This window comes from Catharus ustulatus, chromosome 8, assembly GCF_009819885.2.
Source record: "Catharus ustulatus isolate bCatUst1 chromosome 8, bCatUst1.pri.v2, whole genome shotgun sequence".
NCBI lineage: Eukaryota > Metazoa > Chordata > Aves > Passeriformes > Turdidae > Catharus > Catharus ustulatus.
Window position 1 is genome coordinate 8984465 of NC_046228.1, and position 22869 is coordinate 9007333.

At 37.7% G+C, this 22869-nt stretch overlaps 1 protein-coding gene across 4 annotated transcripts in view; it reads right to left on the reverse strand.

Annotated features, from left to right (window-relative positions):
- The window catches only part of VTI1A (vesicle transport through interaction with t-SNAREs 1A), a 256556-nt gene that overhangs the window by 89865 nt on the left and 143822 nt on the right, over positions 1 to 22869 (reverse strand). For 2 of the 4 annotated variants that reach the window (XM_033065469.2, XM_033065468.2), the window contains 2 exons: positions 11280 to 11350; positions 6926 to 6987 (listed from right to left, as the gene is read on the reverse strand). In XM_033065469.2, coding sequence (XP_032921360.1) covers positions 6926 to 6987; positions 11280 to 11350 — 133 coding nt within the window. Of the gene's footprint in view, positions 1 to 6914; positions 6988 to 11279; positions 11351 to 22869 lie in introns of all 4 variants that reach the window. The other 2 variants (XM_033065471.2, XM_033065470.2) reach the window with 1 other exon arrangement.

Here is a 22869-nt window from a genome sequence, read left to right on the forward strand (position 1 = left end):
TGTCAAGAACGTGATCCCTAATCAACTACTGGCCTTAAAGCGTTTGACTTAATTGATTTCTGAAAAGTTGTCTCCAATTATTTCAGCAATTACCAGTGCCAGATTTTGCTAACAGTTTCTCTCCTTCACTTAAACAACTGTACTATATTCAAAGCACGTTCACTACCTTTACTATTCCTGAATATCACATCAGAGAGAACTCATCCTACTGGAACCTCCTCGCAGTTACTGCAGGGAAGTCCAGCACTGCTTACACTGCTGTAAGACATGGTTTCTCATGGAAGCATGTCGTGGGATACCTGCTGTGGCTCAGATATGACAATGCTGGCTGTGAAATGCCTTTTGTTTCACTCATGACACTGTGAACCTTTCTAGGCTCTAGTTGCTTAATGGTAGTCAGCATAATCCAGTGCAGGAAACAACCACAAAGGGTTACATGATACTGAACCTATCACGATGCTTTACATTGTTGGTACATGCAGTCTAGGACTAGCTAGGAGAATTATCCATTGGGATCCTGCTTTCCTGCAGAAACACAACTGTGTGTTAATGTTCTTTCCAGCTGTTCAGCTGGACACGAGTAGACTGAAGGGGAGTAAATGAGATAGCAATTCCAGATGATAGAAAAGAGGGAATGGAGGGGACAGAACAAAGACCATTGTACACTTCAAAAACGAACGGAAAAAGAGAATTAGAAATGTGGTCTGAAGAATGCTGAGAACCCTGTTCATAATGGACATAATGTAGGCAGCCTGACATGTGAATAAAGCTTTCCAACAATCTGAAAAATAAAACAACGCTACCATATAAATACCCTTACCTCACCAAATGAGGGACATTCCCTTCTAAAGCTGCCTGGGCACAAGGAGATTAAAACACTGACTTATTTTATCCTATGCATTTAAGTTACTAGATGTAAAGATCAATCGTGATGTTCCTTTTTTCTCCCAGGTTTGAAGAAAACTTAACTCTGTATCACTTAGGTTGTTAGAGATGAAGGTTTGCAAAGGCTACGGTGGCATTAAACTAATCCCAGCTACATGCTTGCAATGTTGAAATTGGTCCCTTTCTGTAAGGCATTCAGTACCTGTGGCCTGGAACTCTCCATGTACACTGATGTTGGTGGTTAAACAGCAGCTCAAAAGAGTCCTGTACCCTCCATGGTGCACGAGCTGAACAGTACTCCTAGCACTGAATGAAAGCAGGGCAAGATTTTTCAAAAGTATTGTGGAAACAGCACACGTACAACACTGTCTAAGAAAGATGAGTAAGGTTTAGAAAATGGTTTTCCATTGATTAATTAAAAATAAGAAATGCATCTTACATGCATCAGATGACATTGTACCTAAACTAAGAACAGGGAACCCACATTGTCCCATACTATTTTAAAATATTTGCTGTTCAGACCTAGAGGTACATTTCCTGTTTTTTGGTTGGACTCCTAATGATGAAGAATGCTTACCCTTGGGAATTTTGCTGACGACACATTTATGTTTTCCAGATGTTTTGTCCATCACTTCAACAAAGAAACAAGGTTTCTTTTTAAAGTCAGAGACAAAGCGAGGAACAACTAGGTACTAATTAATGCCAAGGTTTAATCTGGAATAACAAGCAGTATGTTCCTCATCCAAGGACTAGATCGTGATTAACAGCACCAGAGAGCTTATCAGTTTCCTTCTGAAAAATTTGACACTTCATAATTGATAAAAGTTAGCTGCATAACAAAACACAAATGTTCAATAACATAAGAATCAAGAACTATATTAAATGCTTAAAAGACAGGAAAATTATAAAAAAAGTTATTATATTGACAGTAACAAGCACTAAAATACCCTATGCATATTTTACAGCTTCCAGTTAGCAACAGAAATATTAAGGACATGGTTTGCAAGGAGCACAATAAAAGCTGTGTTGCCTCAAGAGATGACCCAGAATCCTTCTGCCACTTATTCCCCCCCATATTCAGTCTCCCTCGAGTTAAAGGAATTGCTCCTCTGGTTTAAGTTAACCATATGCTTAAATATGCTCCCTAATCAAGGTCTAAATTACTGAAGTAAACAGCTGCAGCTGTAAATATTCTACATGGAGTAGACATTTTGCTTGAGGATTTACAGTTTCAATCATTTTTCAGTGTAGAAATATATCTTGAAGTAAAAATAGAAATATATGTGCAAAAAAGTTGCAGAAACAATTCCTACTCAAACTTCTTTTGGCTGGAGACCAAATATCCTGGAAAGAGGAACTCCTCTATTAGCATGAAAACAAGGCAAATATAACTGTATGTTAAACCCCACCCTGGATCGGTGATACAAAGACCCGCCTCGAGAAAACTGCAGACTCAACAGTCATGGCCAAGTATGACTGAAACAGGCTCTGGCTCAGAAGAAGATCAGTTTTTTGTCATGAACTTTTGGGGATGGAAACAGATTGGTAGGGAAATAGGGAAAAAGGCAGTGGTAACGCTCCCTCTTTGTTTGGGTTTGTGTCCACAGGGACATGACTGTCCCTGCTGCTGTTCCTAACACGTGGAAATGTAGCTTTGTAGCCAAGCAAGGAGGCAGAACAGACATCCTTAACTGTGCACATCTCTAGGAGCAAGAGAAAGCAATGAAATAATACAGCATACAGTGCTGAATGGTCACAGCCCAGGTCAGTGGGTGAGGGCAGAGCACCCCATGCCCTGCTTGAAGAACTGCCCTGCACCAGTGTCCCCTCAGCCCAACAACCACAACATCACCACTGCCAAAGCTGTGTGAGAGCTACTACAAAAAACTGCAATCCAGCCCCAAACTCTGAAGGCCAATTCTAAAAATCATGTTTGAAATAACTTCTGCTTAGGACCAGAGACAATGGGCACAAGTTGGGTGCTGGGAATTTCAGTGAGATACCTGGAGAATTTGCTTACATCAGCTGCTGCTGGAACAGACTGCTCAGACAGGCACTGGTGTCTCCAGCCTTGGATGTGCTTGCAATGTGACTGGAGGAAAGTCTGAGCAACCTACTCTAATGAGACCTGCTTTGCACAGGAAGTTGGACCAGATGACCTCTAGATGACCTTCCAACCTAAATTGTCCTACAATTCTGTGAAATGTTGAAAAACAACTGCAAGGTCTGAAATATCCTGGAGCTCAAAAGTAGAACAGATTTTAACCAGCAGTGATGGAAGAAGCAGGACTTCCAGGATTTTCCTGGAAAGAATAAGGAAGCTTCTCCAGAACTCACATTCCATTTCTGACTGCAGTCATACTGGTCATGCAGCTGTTGGCATGTCACATAATTTATTACCTGAGAGCTAAACTGAACCCTTTCAGCCTCATTTCTATTAGATAGAGGTACTGTCTCTGTCCTGATGGGAATCAAACTTTAAAAATCTCTTTTATAAATGCGGATGTGTTAATAAGCTTCTCAAAACGTCATTGATAACAATTCAGAACACTGAAATCTGAAGATTAAGAGTATTTTTGACACAAAAATTTCCTGGTGAACCAGACAGGATAAAAAGTTGTTCTGGAGTGTAGCAACTATTCTTCTAAAATATTTTCCTGCAATTCAAAAGGGATAGATGGAACCTATCTGCTAATTGAAAAAAGATTCGAATCTATTGAAATTTTTATCTGGTTACTTTTAGGTTTGCTTGTTTCCCACTGGGCTGTGTGTGGCTTGGAGACTTTCCAAACTCTTTTCTTATAAGCTTTTCTATGCTATTGGCTTAGGATATGGGTAAAACCCTGAAGACATTCCAGAACACATTCTTTTCTACTTCTTTCTAGTACACTGTGCACGCCCCAGTTCACACTGAGGTACAGGGCACAGGACAGAGACCTGAGACAATTCATTCCAGTGCCTCACCACACTCACAACAAAGAATTTCATCCTAATGTCTAATTTAAATACATTGTATTTAAATCTCTTTCATTCTGAAGCTATTCCTCCTGATCCTAGTAATGCCATGCCATAAGAGGAATGTGTTAGTTTAGTAGAACCTAAGTAGTTGCTACAGAAAAAAAAAATCATGCATGTATAGGTCATATGTATGTGAGAATATTTAAAAACACTTATTACAAAAATATTCTTACCCACGTACCAAAATATTGTGAGACAACAAATTCCAATACATAAGGCTGTGTACATTATTGCTAGAGGAGCGAAGTGGGATAGGAAGACCTCTCCCTATTATGCCACTGATCTCCTTAGTGAGCTATGGTGACCTGCAAAACCTGTCTCTGCTTTTATTCCCCATCCCCAGAACATTTTATGCACAAACACATGGCCAGGGAATTTAGGTCATACAAAGGCAGTAATTTAGCCCTCTAGCTATCTAAATACCTGATCTCTTAATATATTCAGCCAGATTCAAAAGAGATGCTGCTTTACCTTTCCCAGACAGTAAAATTAGAAAGAGTTAGGCATTAATTTGAAGCATAGGGTGTTAGCATGGCATATGAATTCAAGCAAATCAGGAAATATCTATTGTGGGAACATTCACTACATTGAACAATGTTCAATTTAACATTACTTTTTCTGTATAATATTGATTTGGAGAATGGTCCTCCAGTTTTTTATTTTGTCGGTTTCAGTAATTATGTAAAACATTGTGTGGTGTGTACTGAAGTATGCAGAAATTAAGAAACAACTGCCAATCTGTGCTAATTATATTTCTTGCAGTTGTATTTATCTAATAGACACTGATTTCTTGGAATCTGTATTTCATGATTATTCTTGTAGCTAAACAAATTGGGATGCTGCTGAGGCTGGCATAATGCTAGACCCTTCTACCCAACAATTTCAAACAAATTAAATTCAATGTAGCTCTATCAATTATGTGGTTTTAAACAACATCCTGAGAACTGTCTACTGAAAGCTGCTTCCATGCTGGCATTGCTTTTGGCATATTTACCTGACCTAGGCTTAAATCCTAACCTGACTTCCATCTAGATGAGTGACTCAGCTCAGTATTTTTGGTGAAGAAAAAGCAAATCCAGTGCCTTCCTGACACACAGAAACATGCTGTTGTGGTGTTCGACTACATAATCCTTTTGTCTGAAAAGAAGAGCCCAAGTACATCTCAGAAAGATCATATTTTTCATTTAGCTTATGGAACACTTATAAACTAGGACTCCTTACTGTGATTCCCAAACACAAAACAAAGTCAAAGGTTACAGCATATGTTTTTTGTTTCAGCTTTTCCAAATTACTTGCAAATGTATTCAAACACAATATGAGAAGATACTTTATTTTATTGAAAATAACACACTACAGGGTGCTGCAAAAAAGGCTGGGGTACCTCAAGCATAAACATGGAAAGAATACATTGGTTTAGAAACCCATAAATCCTTATTTGAATCTGCCAACCTGAAAGCCAAGTAAAGCCCGAAAAAACTATTTTTCCTAAATGCTATGTCTGATTAAGCCATACTATTAAATGACAGCTGAACTTTAACATTAATATGATATTATTTAAATAACTGCATGATTTTTTTTGCACTAAAATGATGAATGATTTTTGGACAGCTCAATTGACATAAAGCAAGAAACCCCTTTAATGAGATTTGACAAAATGGAGACATATGCAGAATATTCGTTACAGCTCATGTCGCAGAGCCCTTCCGGGGGAGACTTGGGTTTGGTTGGTGTCTTTTCTTTTCCTTCATTTTTTTATAGTTTATTTTGATTGTCTACAGTCACTGAACCATCCCTTTCAATTGCCACTTCCTTCCTCCATGGATTTTGAATTTAGCTTGTGTCATTTACATATTACTCTTAATCAGAGAATTTTATGTGTTACATTTAGGAGTTGGAATTGTAAGAAATCTGTGGAATGAAGGCATCAGGTTCAGTCATTTTAACCTTTGTCAATTTGGTACACAAGGAACTAACAAAGGTATTTTTCTGAGGAGACTTATGGAAAAATAACGCTTGTGCTAAAGAACAACTTCAAAATTCCAGTTTTCACATTTCCTAAGCCAAGTGACAACTCAACAACTCCGCTAAAATTTTCTCCTCTTTTCTGCCTTTCTTTTTTTTATAAGCAAAGTGCATTAAGCAAACACACAACAAAGCCTGTGGCAAGGGTAATTTCAAACCAAATTCTTCAGAGGATGCACTAAACTCCTTTAAACTAAACTCCTGTGCTTTCTTAGCACCCAGCACTGCGTACTAGAGGGATGCTTTTCTTCTTTAGGAAGCTGAATATGTACAGAAACATGGACATCACAGAGAAGCTCAGGTGCTGTTTCACTGGGTGAAGAACACATATCCAGAGGTGCCACTAATTCAAAAAAAATCTGTCTGAGAATGCACCAATGCAAATTTAAGGGGAGAAGTCATCAGTGGGTAACTCCCTCCCTTCAGTCACACAGAGTTTTAGGACATTGCACAATTTTCCTTTTCATATCATCTCATTTTGATCCCAGGGACAATTTTCATAACATTGAAAGCATGGAAGAAACATGCTAAAACCACAAGGGTTGATAGTGTGTCTGCCTCATTTATTTAGGCAGAATTGATAATTTTAACCTTTTCTCTGCACACAAATTTATGCTGCCCCAAAATATTTACCAGTTTTCTCATTTAACAGGCAAACCACCCGCCCCCCACAGAGTACCAAAATCATTCAAGAATAAGAAACACAGGAAATCATCATCAAAAAAATCTTAATTTTAGAATGCACATCCAAACCTCCCCAAAAAAATACAAAGAAACAAAGATGAGGAATCATTACACAGGGGTTATCCTTCAGGCTACAAAAAACTCTTTCCATAGGCATGGCCTTCCATCACCCAAAAACATTCTACACAGCAGCCTGGGTAAAAAAAAAATCAGGTACACCAGCAAGATGTTGAGGTTGAAGTAAAATTGAAAATAAAGGCACAGAGGGAGAGGAGAAGAAAAGAAAGAGCAGAAATGTCCCCTACCTTGGCCTTACCTTCGCAACATTCCCGTCAAAATTCTGGAACTCTTCCCCAGGTTTGCATCTGCTTCTCTGAGCTGGGGAGAAAAGGGGCCCATTAAAGGTAAAAGGCACATTGCTCCATTCTGTACAAAGGACAGGTGTTTCTACAGTCCTCTGATCTGTTAGCTTCAGGTTTAGCACACAACCAGCTCATAAAGCCACCCAAGTGCCGACACTTCAAAATGTCTTGTCTTGTTTTCACTTACATAAATATGAAACCCATGGAAGGTAAGTCATTGAGGCAACAAAGGTGAGTCAGGATAAAGAGCAAAAGCTTCACAAATAAAGGGTTGCAGGTAGAAGCTCTATACATTGGAATCCATAATTCCCATGTGTATGTGTATTGTTTGTGTATATTAGGGAAAGGATCAAGGGATGAAGAGACAACCATGTTCCTGATGCTTTATGAAAAGAAAAATTTATCTTTCTTTCACTGTTTTTCAAAGACTGTAGTTTAAAGAAAGTAACAGAAATAAAAAATATATCCTTTTAGCAATTTTGTGTAAAAGAAATATGTCTATACTGCTTCTTAAATACAAAACTTGTACTGACCTTCCAGCAGCCACCTCTGGCCTGGGTGCTCAAATGCTTTGTGAATAGTATATATACATGTACAGAGGGAACAGCTGTACAGTACATATGGGGGTTATTTTCATGTAAGGAACTCTCACTGAAACGACCATTTTTGTAGTTTATTAGGACAAAGGACACCTGCAGTTTACAGCTACTCCTAATTGGCTGTCTTTTTCTATAGCTCTCAAGCATGTTGCAAAATAGGTAAAAAATGAAATTGAGTAGATGGAAAGTTATGAAGCAAATTAACTTCATTCTTATCTCTACTGCTTTTTAAAAGGGATTAAAATGTCCCTTCTTTTTTTGCATTTATTAGTGTCCCACAAAAGGAAATCTAAAAATTAGAAGATTATAAGCAGAATAGTTACTCTCCTATCACCTCTTTTACCATTGGCAACTAGAGGAAAGACATCTTTTAGTCATCTTGGAACCAGTGGAACATCAAAATCTACTGTAAAAAAATAATGTAATGATTATGACTATTTCAGTTATGAAATAGCAGGGACCACTATTTCTAACATGCCCCAAAGCCCAGCTGTGTGTACATACATAAAAACATTATTCTCCTTATGAAAGCCAAATATTTACCTCTTCATTATCAAACCAGATTGAAAGGATTACCTGAGTCATTGACTTCTTACAGAAAAAACTTGGTTGTAGTAGACAAAATGCATCCTGTGTTACAAATCCATCAAAACAGTAACACTGCCAAGGAGAGTGGCAGTCTTCCAATAACAAATCACCTTCACCATAACAAACCACTATTATATCTTGAATATTTGAACAGCAGCAATATTAAACTCTCTATTCTGGAGCACAATACTGTAAATATTTGCTGCCAGATTTAATGCTTATTACTGAAATCAGTAGGTGATGTGACAATCAGAGTCACATAACCTTTTTACATAAATTTCCTCCTTATTCTTCCAAAACCTATTAAGAAAATACCAAGCAGAAGCTGGGATTGGATAACACCAATCAAGTCTTGCTCTTAGCAATATCATATTCAGTGGGAAGGCTTGCACTAACTCTCAGATCTCTGTAATTATGTGCTATGATGGAACAAAGACGAGTATTATATTCCAGGGAGGCCATTGCCTCATTTTTTCCTGATTCATCTAGACAATTCAAGCTCCAGAAAAGCAGTTTAGCCCGATTTGACACAAGTAACAGAAGAAAAAACGTCACAGTAATTTTTAAAAGGCTCATTAAAAAGCCAAGTTCTTATCTATGCTAGAAGGGAATCTGAAGTACAAATGTATGCTTTACATTGGTCTTTTATTATTCATAAAGATGCATTTAACACTTGGGGCTTCTCCTCCCTTTTCACAGAAAAGTAGCACTCTTCTTTTTACCATTAAATGTTTGATCCTAACTTTCCTCTCTTGCTGCAGGATTCTACCTGACAGCTAGAATCAGTGCTGGTAGTTAGGAAGGGGAAGCTGAATCTTAGAGGTTTGACAAACTCCTCTAAGCAAGACGACCTCATGTTTTTATGGTAATAAAAAACCCACAAAATAAGCAAAAAAAAAAACATTAAAAAAGAAACAAACACATACACATATAGAAGATCTCTAGCTACCTCCCAAGAGAATGCTAAGAAAACACCTTTTCTTCCAGCTCTGGCAGAAAAAACCCCCCCACATGAAGAGTTTCAAACTGTAAGTTTGTTTTTATTTAAAGCTGAATTATCTCATTGCAGTTTTTCTGCCATTTCTTTACCAACACCAGCACAGCACAGAAGTGTGGAATGGAACTGGTGGAATGTGAACCTCTCAAACAGTGCATGTTTCACAGAACTGCTGGAGAGAAAACATTTTGAAACAGGCTTTGATATTAGCAATGGCAAATATACATGGTGTTTAAAAATCATATTGAGGGTAATAATGAGAATGCATGAAGATGGACAAGATGCTGACATTGATATCTTGTCTGCCTTAGACAAATTTTGAGGTTTTCCTAAAAAATGTTACCTCTTTTAATGTTTGGATAGTCCAGTTAACCTATCTGACTTCTGGCAGAGCTTTTATCCCTTCTCTTTGTGTCAGAAGAAAATAGGACTTTTACTCTACAGGCAGGAAAATTCATATATGTACATTTAACCAAACCATTGAGACATTAACTTATCTATGATTTGCTTATTTAAAAAAAAACTAAATTCCTAACTTTCACAGCATTGAACTGTTAAAGCTGACCCTCATATTCAAGTTGGCAATTTCATTCCAGAAGACAAGTTTATTCCCTGGTTGATAAGATAATAACTCCATGTATTTAGTGTACAGGTATTAACATTGATAAAGCACCCTCTTTTCTGGTCTTTCAAAATCTCCATAAAAAGGGGAAACTAACCAAATTATCCAAGATCTCCCCTAAATGTTCATCTGAGTGTTTATAGACAGCTGGAACAGCTCCACCCATGTGGATCCACTGGAGAACTTTTCTGAATTCCCTAAAGAAAATATTTTAAGTGGCTTCTGACAAAAAACTTGGAATGAGAGATCTTCCATTATGACAAGAGCGTTTTTTACTACACTGTGGTGGAGTGTGTATGTGCTGCATTTTCCTAGAATATCTTTTTTATTTTTAATCTTGCTCTTTGCATCTTACAGGTTTTTGCCATCAAAGAAATTTGCTCCTCAGGTAGACAGCAATGAAAAGGAAAAGTTTTGCTATGAACCATGTGTACATTGAGTGATCAGTACTACATCCCTGGGATATATAGGATCAGCAGAAAGGAATACATAGCATTCATCTCTATTGCCTAGGTTTTATTTGTCTAGCTAGAAATAGAAAAGCATTTCAGACTCAGCAGTCACTGGGGATGTAAGGAGTGGAGGTGAAATAAGACACCAAGTTGCCAGAACAAAACTTGGTCAATCCTCACAATTCTTAGTTACATTTAGTGATCTAAATATATTTAGTATTTTACAGTAGTTAATTCCCAGCACTTCAGAAAGCAACTGGTACAGCTGGGAGAAAATGGCTCTAATGCTGTTATGGGAAGCTTTACTAATTAAAGCTATCCAAGAGAAAAAACTCCATGGGACAGACAAAGGCTTTTTTTTTTTTAAAGTGCCATTGGTCAGTTAAGAGATGTGTGGGAGAATCTAGCTTTGGGAAAATTGGGACACTTGGAAAAGTATCTGAACAACACATCATGGACAGAAGGTCCTGGTTCTGTGAGCAGAAACCAGAGACAGAGGCTGGATTCTCACATGGAGATTGAGAGAACTTGTACACATTAAATGGGATGGGATCCTGAGCTCTCCATTAACCCTGTACAGTGGAGCTGATCCCATGGAGGCCACACAAGCCAAAAGTGACACAGATTTGTTACCTTGGCTGCAGACAGGGCAGCAGTACCTGCTCTTCACACAGACTATTATAGCTGCAGGGCTATTTGCATCTGCAGCTACAAAGAGTAAGGTTGCTCAACTATTAGCTCACTTGTGATACTGAACTGTTTCATAGGAAGCCCAAGAAGTCATTGGAATTGATAGTACAACAAACCCTTCAAAGGACAGAGTACTGACCTAACCGTGTGACAGAAAATAAATTTGCTTCCAACAGCAGATTTGGTGACTGCAGTGTGACTCCCCAACAGAGAGACTTGGCAGGATGGGGCCCATGTAAGACACTTTGTAAGCTCTCCACTACAGATGGTGATTATATCTCATCTGGATTATTTTTGCATGCACAAAGAACTTGCCCAATGTAAAATGCAGAATCAGCAATTACTTATTATCAAACTTACCCTTTCCCGAGCACGCTGGATCTTCTCTCTGTCATGGCTGAGGTTTTCAAGCATCTCCTGTCCAATCTGCTCTGCATTAAAAAATGAAAACGTAAATCATGAAAAATACAGCTTGTGACTGCCAGGCCTTAAAATGCCAAGTTAGATTCTAAAAAGTGCATTTAGTACATGTGGTAGCCTAATCACTCCTCCTTACTGAAAAGAGGAATAAATAATTGTATTAAATTTTAAGTTTTTCAAACAACATAAAACTGCAGAAGCAAACCAAACCAGAAGCTGCCCCTCTGCACCCTCTTGAGACTGTCTAGGCCCTGGGAATTGATGCTGACCTTTGATCTGTGAAATAATTTCAGACTTGCTCTAGATGCTGGGTGCTCATACTTCCTATCTATCCTTAAGCCCAAGGAAGTCAGGAAGCCTTTGCTAAAACACCAGCCATCCTTGTCCATCTAAAGACACAGAAGTCATATTAGAAGAAAACCTCTCTCAGTGCCTCTCAGCATTTACCATTGATGCTTAAATGAAAGCTTTTCCAGGCTGGTCCCAGTTACTGGTGTCTGCTTTGCTCCACCATGGACTGTTTCTGGCTGGCTTAGAGATAGGCTGCAATCTCCTGATGTTTTCAACAGCAGACAGAGACATTAATTTATAGTCATCACCGTTTGTTTACACAGGGGCTGTTTGCTTCCGCAGCTTACGCTGAACCAAAGGTTGCAAAATTACAGTGGAGAGGCCTCAAGATATGGTACAAAGACAACACAAGATGCCAAAACTTTACTCTTCAAACAGCTTCAATCAAATGCTTCTCTAACACTGAAATATTAGCAGCAAGTATAGAGAAGAGATTTTAATCTTCAAAGCTCTATAGAAATATTAAGCAACCCTCCCTGTATTTCCCCGAAGGAGAAAAATAAGTTAAATCATTCCCATTTTACAGTGGGGGAAGCAGGCAGAAGGAGCTGAAGCAGCTGTAGCTTTGCCTCAGGACACACAGCACGTGTGAGACAACCAGCATTTCTGTGCACATTCATTTAGGGTACTTAGCAGGCTTACCAGAGATACGAACTAAAACAGTAAAACTACAAAAAACAGGGGTTTTTTTACCCTAAACAACAACAAAAAAAGCCTTGCTTTTGTTGTGGTGAGTGAGTGGAATCCTAAAATGTCTTTATTCAGGGAGCCTTAAGAAATGGATCATTAAAAATTCACCAATATGTTAGTAAACATGATTATGATTTTTTTTTTTTTAATAGATACAGTCCATTTTCAAGGAACAATCCAAAGTAGAATTGCCTCAAACTTTAAAAGTTTGAGACAAGCAATGTTATTTTTAAATCCATTTAACACAAGGTACACAGTCTGCCAGATAAAGTCTAAGGAAATTCATTACATATATATTTCTCTATCAGTTGCCAAGTATAGTACAAGTAAGATAAATATTTCCTCTGACCACAAATTGACATCCTCATTATGCTATCTTGTCCCTCTTGGCTCGCTGCTCTTTACTTTTAGCTGTATATACAATGCCTCCCAAAGGTGAAATGTGGTAAGATGCATGAGTTTGGAGTTTAAAAGGCTGCACAGTGCAGTGCAGTTACACAAATGGCAGCCTCAGAAAGTGATTCATGAGAGCCTTGCCTATGTTTGCACGTCAGAGGACTTACAGGATGGAACTATACTGAGCTTTTCCTCATTAAAGCACTCAAAACATTGTTAAACACAAACAGATATATATGTTCAATATAGTCCGGGGGAGAAAAAAAAAACAAAGCAAAATCTCTTAAAGAGAAGGGGGAAAAATCGACAAATTATTAACCTAGTACCACAAGGTGAAATGATAAAAAATGTATTTAGAGCTAAAAATTGCATGTATGTTTGCAGACATAAAGGAGGATGAGGTGCAGGTCTTCCTTCAAAGAAATAAGTGTAAAATACACAGCTAAAATGGTTTGGTATCTCATGACCAAAGCTCAAAAAAATCTTTGTAGGAAACAGTTTTATTTTTATTACACCAATTTTTAAGCAAGTTACTGTGGGTTTGTATATTTTTTTTTTCATCTTCTTCCTGTCACTGGTGAGTTCACACTCTTAGCTTTTTATAATGATTGAGTTTATTTTCCAACCATCAATGTGACAGCAGCATCAACTGTAAGTGAGGGTAAAACACCGTCACTTTGACGAATAGTGTATTTTCCTCTCATTGTCGATGACTGAAGACATCAATAAATAAGGAAGGAGAGCATGTCAGCCAGAATATCACAGAATGAATTGTTGATATGACACTTAGGGATTAAACCTTCAGCCATGAAGTTCAACCTAGCAGAGGGGTCTGAGAACTGAGATAGTTGCGTTTCTTCCCAGCAGCCTCTATAGATAAATAATTGGACGGATCATCAATTTTACAGGAGCAGCTTTACTCTACATGCACTTTCGTTGATGATCTTTGGCCTTTTTTGGGCTAAAATAACAACATAAGTTGAACAAAGAGACATGACAGAGGTAACATAATCTCACAATAAGTTTGCAAACATAAATTGACACCTTTATCCTCTTCATATCCTCATTCTACTCAGAAAATTCACCGGTGACAGTGAAACTTGATTTTTAGCTGGAAGGTCAAGACAATCAAACAAAAATATTATTACATAGAGAAAATAAAGACTTCTCAACGATATGAAGACATGTCTCTTCACTTGCTTTGCAACTGAAAGTACCTGGGATTAGGAAAAATGTAGCATTAGCCCACATTACAGCTAATTACAAGCTTGATATCATTGCTATCTGCTTACAAACATTTTTCAGGTTTCCCCACAACTCTGATGTTTTCATTCCAGTTAAACATTCATCTCTGTGGCAGATTCATGCTTTTAGTGCAATGGTGCCGTATAGATCTTCCCAGCCTACTTATAATGCAAGTCATTGATGAAGCTACTACAGTTATGTGAAAAGGTCAGGTCTGTAAGATATACTGTAGTGCAGATGCATGAATTAAGTCCAATACACAAACTAAAGGGTGTTGCCTGTTGCCAGTAATGGTGTTATTTCCACAGAATCTTAACAATGCCAATTATTTGGGGATTATGCCAACCTTTCAGCTGTTTTGTATGGACAATGTTTACTATGGTGCAGTCCCAAGTCTTACCAAAGACTGAGGGGTGCTGCCTCCTCTTACTGAAATTCCCAAAGAGATGCATAAAATTATGTTCTAAAATTACAGCTAAACTGTGAGAAGCAGAAGGGTGAATGCATTTACATCATTATTATCTGTGTACTGACAGAGGGCAGGAATATTCGATAGAGCAATTATCCCAGTCTTAATGCTGTGATGGCCAGAAAAAAGTATTTCTGGAAAAGTACATAATATTAACAAGCATCATCCTTAAATGGTGAATGCTAAAATCCACAGCTCTAAGTGTATTCTGCCCTAAAGGTGTTTGAACAAAGTATGGGAAATCATCCTCTTTAGTGCCAAGCACTTCAAAAATACCATGTTGTGAGTCCAACACAAATGGTGCCTGGTTCTATGAGACTATGTTATGCAAGAAATATTATAACATTTCTTATCCTAAAACACTGAAATTCATTAGAGGAATGAATACAACTTTCCTCCCCACTCTAAACAACATCCCCCCAACCCTAAACGTAACAAATGCAAACCTAACTTCCCCCTTCTTGTGCGCACAAATTGGCACGTGGTTTTCAACATTTATGTTGAGATAAACCCGAAAGACAATGATCACTTCTAGCAATGCTTTGCACTCCTGAATAAGTCCTTTCTTTGGAATTTGCTTGTAACCTGTAGGCAGAATTTATTTATACATACAAATTGCAATTATTTAATACGTGGTCCACAGAGTTAGATTCCTAATACCTACACACACATCAAGGACACAAAATAAGTTGTGCTTGACTGGTTTTTCTTTTATTTTTTTGCCTCCAGCCATTTAAGAATTTATGTACTTTATCAGCTAAACAGATTCTGAAAGAGCTTTTTCTAATCACTCAAGTCAATAATACTTTTTTGCCCTAAGAATGACTAATATATTTACTCAAGAGACAGGAATGACATGGAATGAGCCTCTCCAGGCTTTAGGATAAACAAACATGCATTTTTATGAATTTTGAAGACAGACTCCCCATTTTTCTTTTCATATGAAAAATAAAATAATCCAACATAGTCTATAGAGCACTTCTTCTTTCAAAGTATACCCTGTGTGTGTGCATATATGTGTGTGTATACATATATATGTGTATGTGTACATATAAAAGATGCAGCAGATATCTTGATATAATTTAAAATATACAAAAAGCTTAAAACCAACCAAATCAGAGAGGATGCCTGGAAATATGATTTGCTCAATCTCATCATATATACAATGCACGCATCTGAGCTATGCAACTCGAGGTTGGAAAAGACAAACGAATTTACACTGGGAAAAGCAGAAGATCATGTTAAAAACCAAGATGACTGTTCTACAGAATCAAGAAATACACCATAAAAACCACTGTGTGTTGACCAGAGTAGGAGTGGGACACAGTTCCATGCTGAGATCCTCAGCCCTGCCTAGCGAGCAGTGCCATTTGGGGAGTGCAATTGTTTGTTGTCTTTGCACAGGGACATCACATGCTTTGAAGCTGTAGCAAAAGCTTAGAGAAGATTTTTGGAAGCTGACACAGGCTGGGATTTTTTTTTTTCCCTGAAACCCACTCCATTTTGGACAGGTTAAAAGTTTTGATTTTAGGAGACTAGGATAAATCATCAACAGCAGTGTCTGGGAAAAAATACTAGAAAGTGTTAAAAGCTTGCTGTTCAGAGGTGACAGCAAGCAGATTTACAAACTTGGAAAATATAGGTTGCAGGAGTTGAAGAATGCAGGGTTGAGTTGAACACCTTATGCTTCTGACAGCAGAAAGTTAATAAAGAAAGTGATGACATATCTTGAAGTATAAGGACACAGGTGAAAGTCCAATAAATTCCCCAGTTCACAACTGACATATATTTACATTGAACAGCTGATATAATTAGAAACAGAAGGATTTAGATCATTAAGGTTATTAAAAAACAAGTACAGGGTAATACAGATAAATGAAGGATAATCTAACAGCCATAAGCCAATGGAGAGACAATTTGTAGAGCCCTAACAGAACAGTGAAACATGAGTTAGTGCTCAAATGCCTCAAGAATCTGCCATGAAGATGTTAATCTGCATGCTGCTAAGTGGTCAATTAACACAGTAAAATAAAAATTAGCTACTTTTTAAAAGGGTTACTTGGCTTCTTCAGCTGAAGCAAATACCATACAGGTGGAAAGAGCACTGACAATCCACAGCATTCACTGAGGACATCCAACACTTCCAGAGCTGTCAGAAGTTCAGTTGCAAGAGAGGATAAAAGAAGTTGCCCAGTTTTACTGTGGAAGCAAGTAACATCTAAAAATACTTCCCAAACTTCCAAAGTCCAAGATGTCCACCAAAGTAAAAATACAAACATTTTTCAAATGGAAAGGTCTCCCTATAAGCTATAATGGATGTTCATGAAATTATTTTTATTGGTCAAAAGCAAAAGGGATTGGTTGAAACTGAGGTCAGAGAAGCCAGAAAGAAAAACATCCAGAACTCCTAATCAGAATTCAGTCTTTTTGCTTTGTTCAAAATAAAGAAGAAAAGATATTTGAGGAAGGTGCCAGATGCCTTCAAGAACAAACTGGGAGCATTTCATAACTAACACCTCCCATGGTCCAGTCCTGGTTTGTCCTTCCCCAGTAAAAAAAAAAAAAGGGCAGATGAATGAGAAGAAAATAGGATAAAGAAAGAAGAAAGATGACAGACCTAGTAACTTCACCTCCAGTTGCTTTTTCTATTTCTGAAGTTTCATACCTTTTCTGAAATCCTAACTTACATCAATCTGCTGGTAAAAAACAACTCATTTCTCACTAACTGATATATTTTTTTTTTTTCTGTCTACTCCCATCACCAATCTAGCTGAGCTCCCTTACTAACATCCTCACAGCAACATTCACAGGAGGTGGCAGACTTTGATTCTGCTGAGCACTTGTCTACATTGCAGGCTGGCCATTGTTCTTGCCATGCCCCAGCCCAGCACTGCTGTCTGCTCCAAATTCCTCCCATCACATCTTCCTCCCTCACCCTCTTCCTTCAAATAAGTTCTAAGGCAAAAAAGAAACCTTTCTTTAGTGCATCAATAAGCAAACAACTTGCTACCCCCATTTCAATCACTAATAGTGTACATGAAGTTGGGATCCAATCCCTTAGTGTCTTATTTTGCTACTTTTGAAGTGCTCCCAGGATGGAAGAAGCCTCTGCTCACTCTGAACTTGGTGCAGGAATGGGTGATGCTTCATTGCAGAGCTGCCAGTCTTGAACTTGTCTGAAAGTGATTTAGCAGGGGAGAGTATTAAAAATCCTGATTGCATCTAAATTAACTTGCAGAAATACATCCTCTAAAACTTTAGCCACAAACTGTCACTTAATTAAACTTGTGACTCCAAACAGCACAGAGATGACACAATGGTGATCTTTGGTTCATCCAAGGCTGGATTCATAATCATTAATTAATCAAAAGTGCTCCACCTTCTACCCAGCTTGCTATAAACTTAGAGCAGTGCAAATAATTACTCTGGACTCCACATTACTGGCTATTTTAAAGACTTAAAATGTGCAGGCAGAGAGTTGGCAACTTAAACCCCTGCACTGAGCAGCTTGAGGCTTGTAAAGCTGGCCCTATCTCTAGAACTGATCCACTCTTAAAGCAGTAAGTGCACTTTAAGACATAGAGCTAAGCACAAAATAGATAAGACAGGCTATTAGCCAACCAGCAAATAGAAAAGAGGAGAAAATGTTTTGAAATTCTGAAATATGTTTTAAAATTGAAGAGTGGAGTAAGAATTTTTTTCAATCTTATTTAACTACATAAAACCACTGTATATGACATTTAGGTAGCACAATGATGAAGAACAAAGACTGCTAGTTATATCTGAAAGCACTGGAACAATTCATTATTTTTTGTTTCAAACTGATTCTTTATGACTCATTTATGTAGCTTAAACTTATCAATAGTAACAAGGGTGTTTTGCAGCATCTCTGGACATCAGAAGACCTATGAGAAGAGTATATCCTTCAACTGTTTCAATCTGAGAAAGTGCTCCTTGAAGAAAAAAGCAAAGTCAACATCAGAAAGTAAAGCCAGAGCGAAATAAAATTACATTTGGGCTTGTTCAAGTTTCTCCCAACATCCTGATGTACCAGATTTATCTTGAATCTACAGGCCAATTAGAAAGTCAGGAAAGCTGGCAACATAAACAAGAAGTCTATGCCTGTTTGATCTCTAATACTTCCATGGAGCTAAAGAGTGTTTTAACCTTTCTTGCACTGTTCAGAAATTCATTTCAAATGTGAATGGAACTATCTCCTGCTGTATTCACATTCATATTTAAACAACAAAAACCAGAAATAAAATAACACCCAGACATTAGAAAAATAAAACAAACCTAGAAGCTGATTAATAAATAATGTTTAAACACATTGACTAAAAAAGTGCAGCAGTCTGTGCATAAATAAAGCATTCTGCAAACAGTGTGTGTATATATATATATATATATATATATATATATATAAACTTTCTCAAACATGGTAAAGCCCACGAAGCAGGTGAACAGCTCAGCAACCTCGGAGTTGGCTTCAGTGCAATTCACTCTTTGAATACGAATTAGCAGTGGGTAATCACAGCATATTTATGAGGCCTTTTGCCTGGTCCTTCTCTCCAGTGAATGCTGTATTATTCATTGCGTGTGCCCTGACCCCAGTGCGCTCCTGTTCTGACAAATCATACTTGATTAAGACAAATCTTTATTAGTTAGCTAGTCAACTTCCCCATTTATCATTTGCAAATCCCATTCTCTTTTTCGGGTACAGTAAAAAAGTAACTGAAACCAAAACAATTTTTTCTCCGTATAAAATGAAATGCTTGTCACAGCCAGTAAGTGCAAACAGAAGCCCAGAAGTCAGTAATAGATGATAAAACAAAGCTTTAACAGGCTTAAATTACAAATGGGGCAAAACTCTAACACAACAGAATACCTTGGATAGGCTGAAAAAATATTAATTTGCTCATATTTTTAATGTTTCCCTTTTTTTTTTCACAAACTGAATCTCTCAAAATCTAAATGTCATAAAAAGAAATGCATTGCAAAGTTAGAGGATGAAAATACCAAAGTTTAAAAGAAAAATAGTCAATGGTGAGGGTTTGTTCAAGGTTTCTACCAATGCTACAAAAACACCTTTTAAAAGGAAGAAAAATGAGTACCAAATTACTAATGAAGCTTCAGTTTCCCTCAAAAATGCAATATAGCTCTAAAGAGGTGCAATCTGGAGAGGAAAAACTCCTTTCAAGACAATGTTAGTTTATTAATTGGTAATTTACAACTAGAAAACCATGTGAGTGCAGTGCACAACAGTTTTGTCATGAGGGTGGTTTTGCTTGCAGAGAAGGATGTTTCTTCTACCAGGACTCTGGAGATCAGAAGCAGCCACTGGGAGGTGGAGGGACAAGGGACAGAGGGAAGGGACAGTCTGTAGCTTTTTGGCTTTTTGGGCTGGCTGCAGTTCGAGTTCCAGCTCTACCCCAGAATTCCATTCTCTGGAGGATCTCTAGCAAATGCTCACTTGGCTTTTGATTGGTGATGAACTTGAGTAGATTGTGCATTTTACTACATTTTGAATCTTCGTTTTCTACATTGTGATATTTATGCCCATCAATTAGAATTTGTGTTCATTTGAAATATACAGCAATTTAAAAACAGGCACCTAAAGGACAAAACATCAATATAAACATCTTGGTGCTCCTTACACAGCACACTTCTTACACTTACAGCTTCCCATCTCAAGCCATTTTTCCATTTTTTTTTTTTTTTACCCTGCAGGACAAATGCAGCTATGGATTCTGCTGCTTTTTCACACACATGAGCTAAGTGCTAGTTATTTCCATCTGCAATGTTGCCTTTGATTACACACAGAGTAATGCTGAGAAAACCACTGCCTCACTAAACCCACGGCAAAGGTTCAGAGGAAACAATGAAAAATACTTGATGGCCTTGCAAATCAGTGTTATCAGGAGGTATACAAAAGGGACAGAATCCAGACTTATTTTAAAATCCTGGTTGAATTTGCAGGGCTATGTGTGTATATATGCATATATATACATAAAATTATAAAGTCTCTGCTATTGTACTTATAAAACAAAGACATTTCTTCTGGAAATTGCTGAGATGGACAAATAGACTATCCCATAATAGAATTTTTACAGCACTCCTCAGAGGAGACTCATATTTTAAGGATCAAGTTAAGCTCTTCAGATGGTGTTTCAGAGGTTGACTTATATGGGACCTTTATTGCATATATACACAAATTGAAACTAAGGCATCCCTGCTAGGAAAAATTCTTGAAAAACCTGATTTTTCATTAAGTGCCTAAGATGACAAGTGTGATTTTTTTCTCATGGAGCACCCCAGCAACACTTATCAGCAGTTTGGCACCTGTACATTACACCACCACTGTATGATGTGATTTAGGGCAGACCTGGAGTTTTCTAAAAACAAACGGCTCCAGAACAGAGCAGTTTGGGAGCAGTTTGGATGTTCTCAAAGCAGCAGCCTGGAGGGCTCCAAGTGCCATCCCAGCCACTGGAAATGTCCTTTGGGTCCCTGAGGATTTGGGTCAGGGTTACCAGAGGCCACTGCTCGCCCCTTGAGCTGCAGCTGGCACAGACAGGGGCACTGGAGGTGCCATGGGAAGTGCTGGCAGCTGAACAGTCTCTGTGGGATGTCCCAGGCTTGGGTGACATCTCCTCTCTCTCCTGGTCTGCCAGACTTGTCAGCATGCAGGACACCCTGCCAAAGGCACATCATTAACAAATCTGTGGGACTTGTCGGCAGCCCACTGTTAGAGTTTATTTTGTGGATGGTCTGTGTGCTGCTGACAGAATGAATTCAGTATGCTTTTCTTTGCTGTACCTTATGTCTTGATTTCTAGAAGACAAGCATGAGTAAAACATTATGTTTATTACAATAAAGAGACAAATATCTGGATTTTCAGTCATGTTCAAAGATCAAAAACATAGGGTGGCAAGGTCAGATTTGAGAAAGGACCCCAGACTGCTGGGATCTGTATTGGAAATGGAAGTCATGCCACCTATGGGCAGGTACCATCCAGCCCAGCATCCTCACTGACATTACAGATCTCAGCCCATGGCCATTTTCACATTTTACTGTTGTTTTGGATGACAGGGTAAAAAAAAAAAAAAACAAAAAAACCACCACATCTTTCTGAAATTTCTTCAAGCAATCTTCAATGTTGCAAGATAGGAATTTGAGAGAACAGAACTGTAGCACTGTCTCAGGCACTACTGTACCTCAGGTAAATCCTTGTGCCTGCTTCCTGTGAAGGAATTGGTCAAACAATGTGTAACATTTAAAGAGTCATTTTTTAAATGACTCATAAAGAGTCAGTTTTTCCTATGGAAGGCATTTAAATACTGCACTTAGATTCTTATATATTAATTTTTATTTATTATTACTACTTTGATTACCATTTAAATTGAAAAAAACAAGATTAGAAATTATTTTTAAAACAAAATCTGAAGTGGCCCACTCTCCTCAACTAAAGAACATTATATTTAATCTAAGAAGGGGTTTTTAGATTATTTGAGCCCCAAAATATAATTATCCCATTGTCTATTGAATTGTTAAATCATTGCAGTACGACAATTTAATGCAAACACCCAGTTTACAAACATAACTTTGCTGGAAATTCTCAAGAAGTGTTAAACCGATGTCAGTGTCTCAGTAATTTCGCAGTTTAAAAACAGTTAGAAATGTAATGACTACACTGCACTTGATTAAAGCATTTACAGCTCTAATCAAAAACTGACAGCAAGATCAAAGATGTTAACTTAAATCTCTCTTCTAATTATGTTTAAAATGCCACACCTCAGGCCTGTCTCTCCTCTTCTTTTTCAAACCAAATTCTGCTTAAGAAAGATCTAACACTTCTTAACAGTTCATTATCCAATAAAACTATTCAAAGCTTAAAAGCAATCTACACAATTAGTCAGGACCTCAGGGAGTCCACCGGTAGTCTTTATTACAGGGCTTCATATTAAAACACCTTAATTATATTTGTCAAATGGATTTCATTAAAACCCATCGTCACTTTAATTTTCATATTTTGACAGTGCTGGCATAGCATTATTACCACCTGCCAAGCTACGAACTACAACAAAATTATCAAATTCCTTCAAATACTAAGCAGTTTCTTTTTGTACCTGACCAATGATTTCCCTCTTTTTGGTGAATGCACCATAATTAAGAGGAATAATTAAAATTTCATATTCAAGCAGCACACAGGCAAGCTAAACGTGCAGTGTATCTCTTGCAGGTGTGTAAATAAGAACCTATATGGATACCTGGTTGCCAGGAGCACATAATACAAAGGTAGGACACATATACTGAAGTGCTTCTGAATAATAAAGCCAAGACATCAAACAGAATGCACTATTATTTAATCAAATGACAACC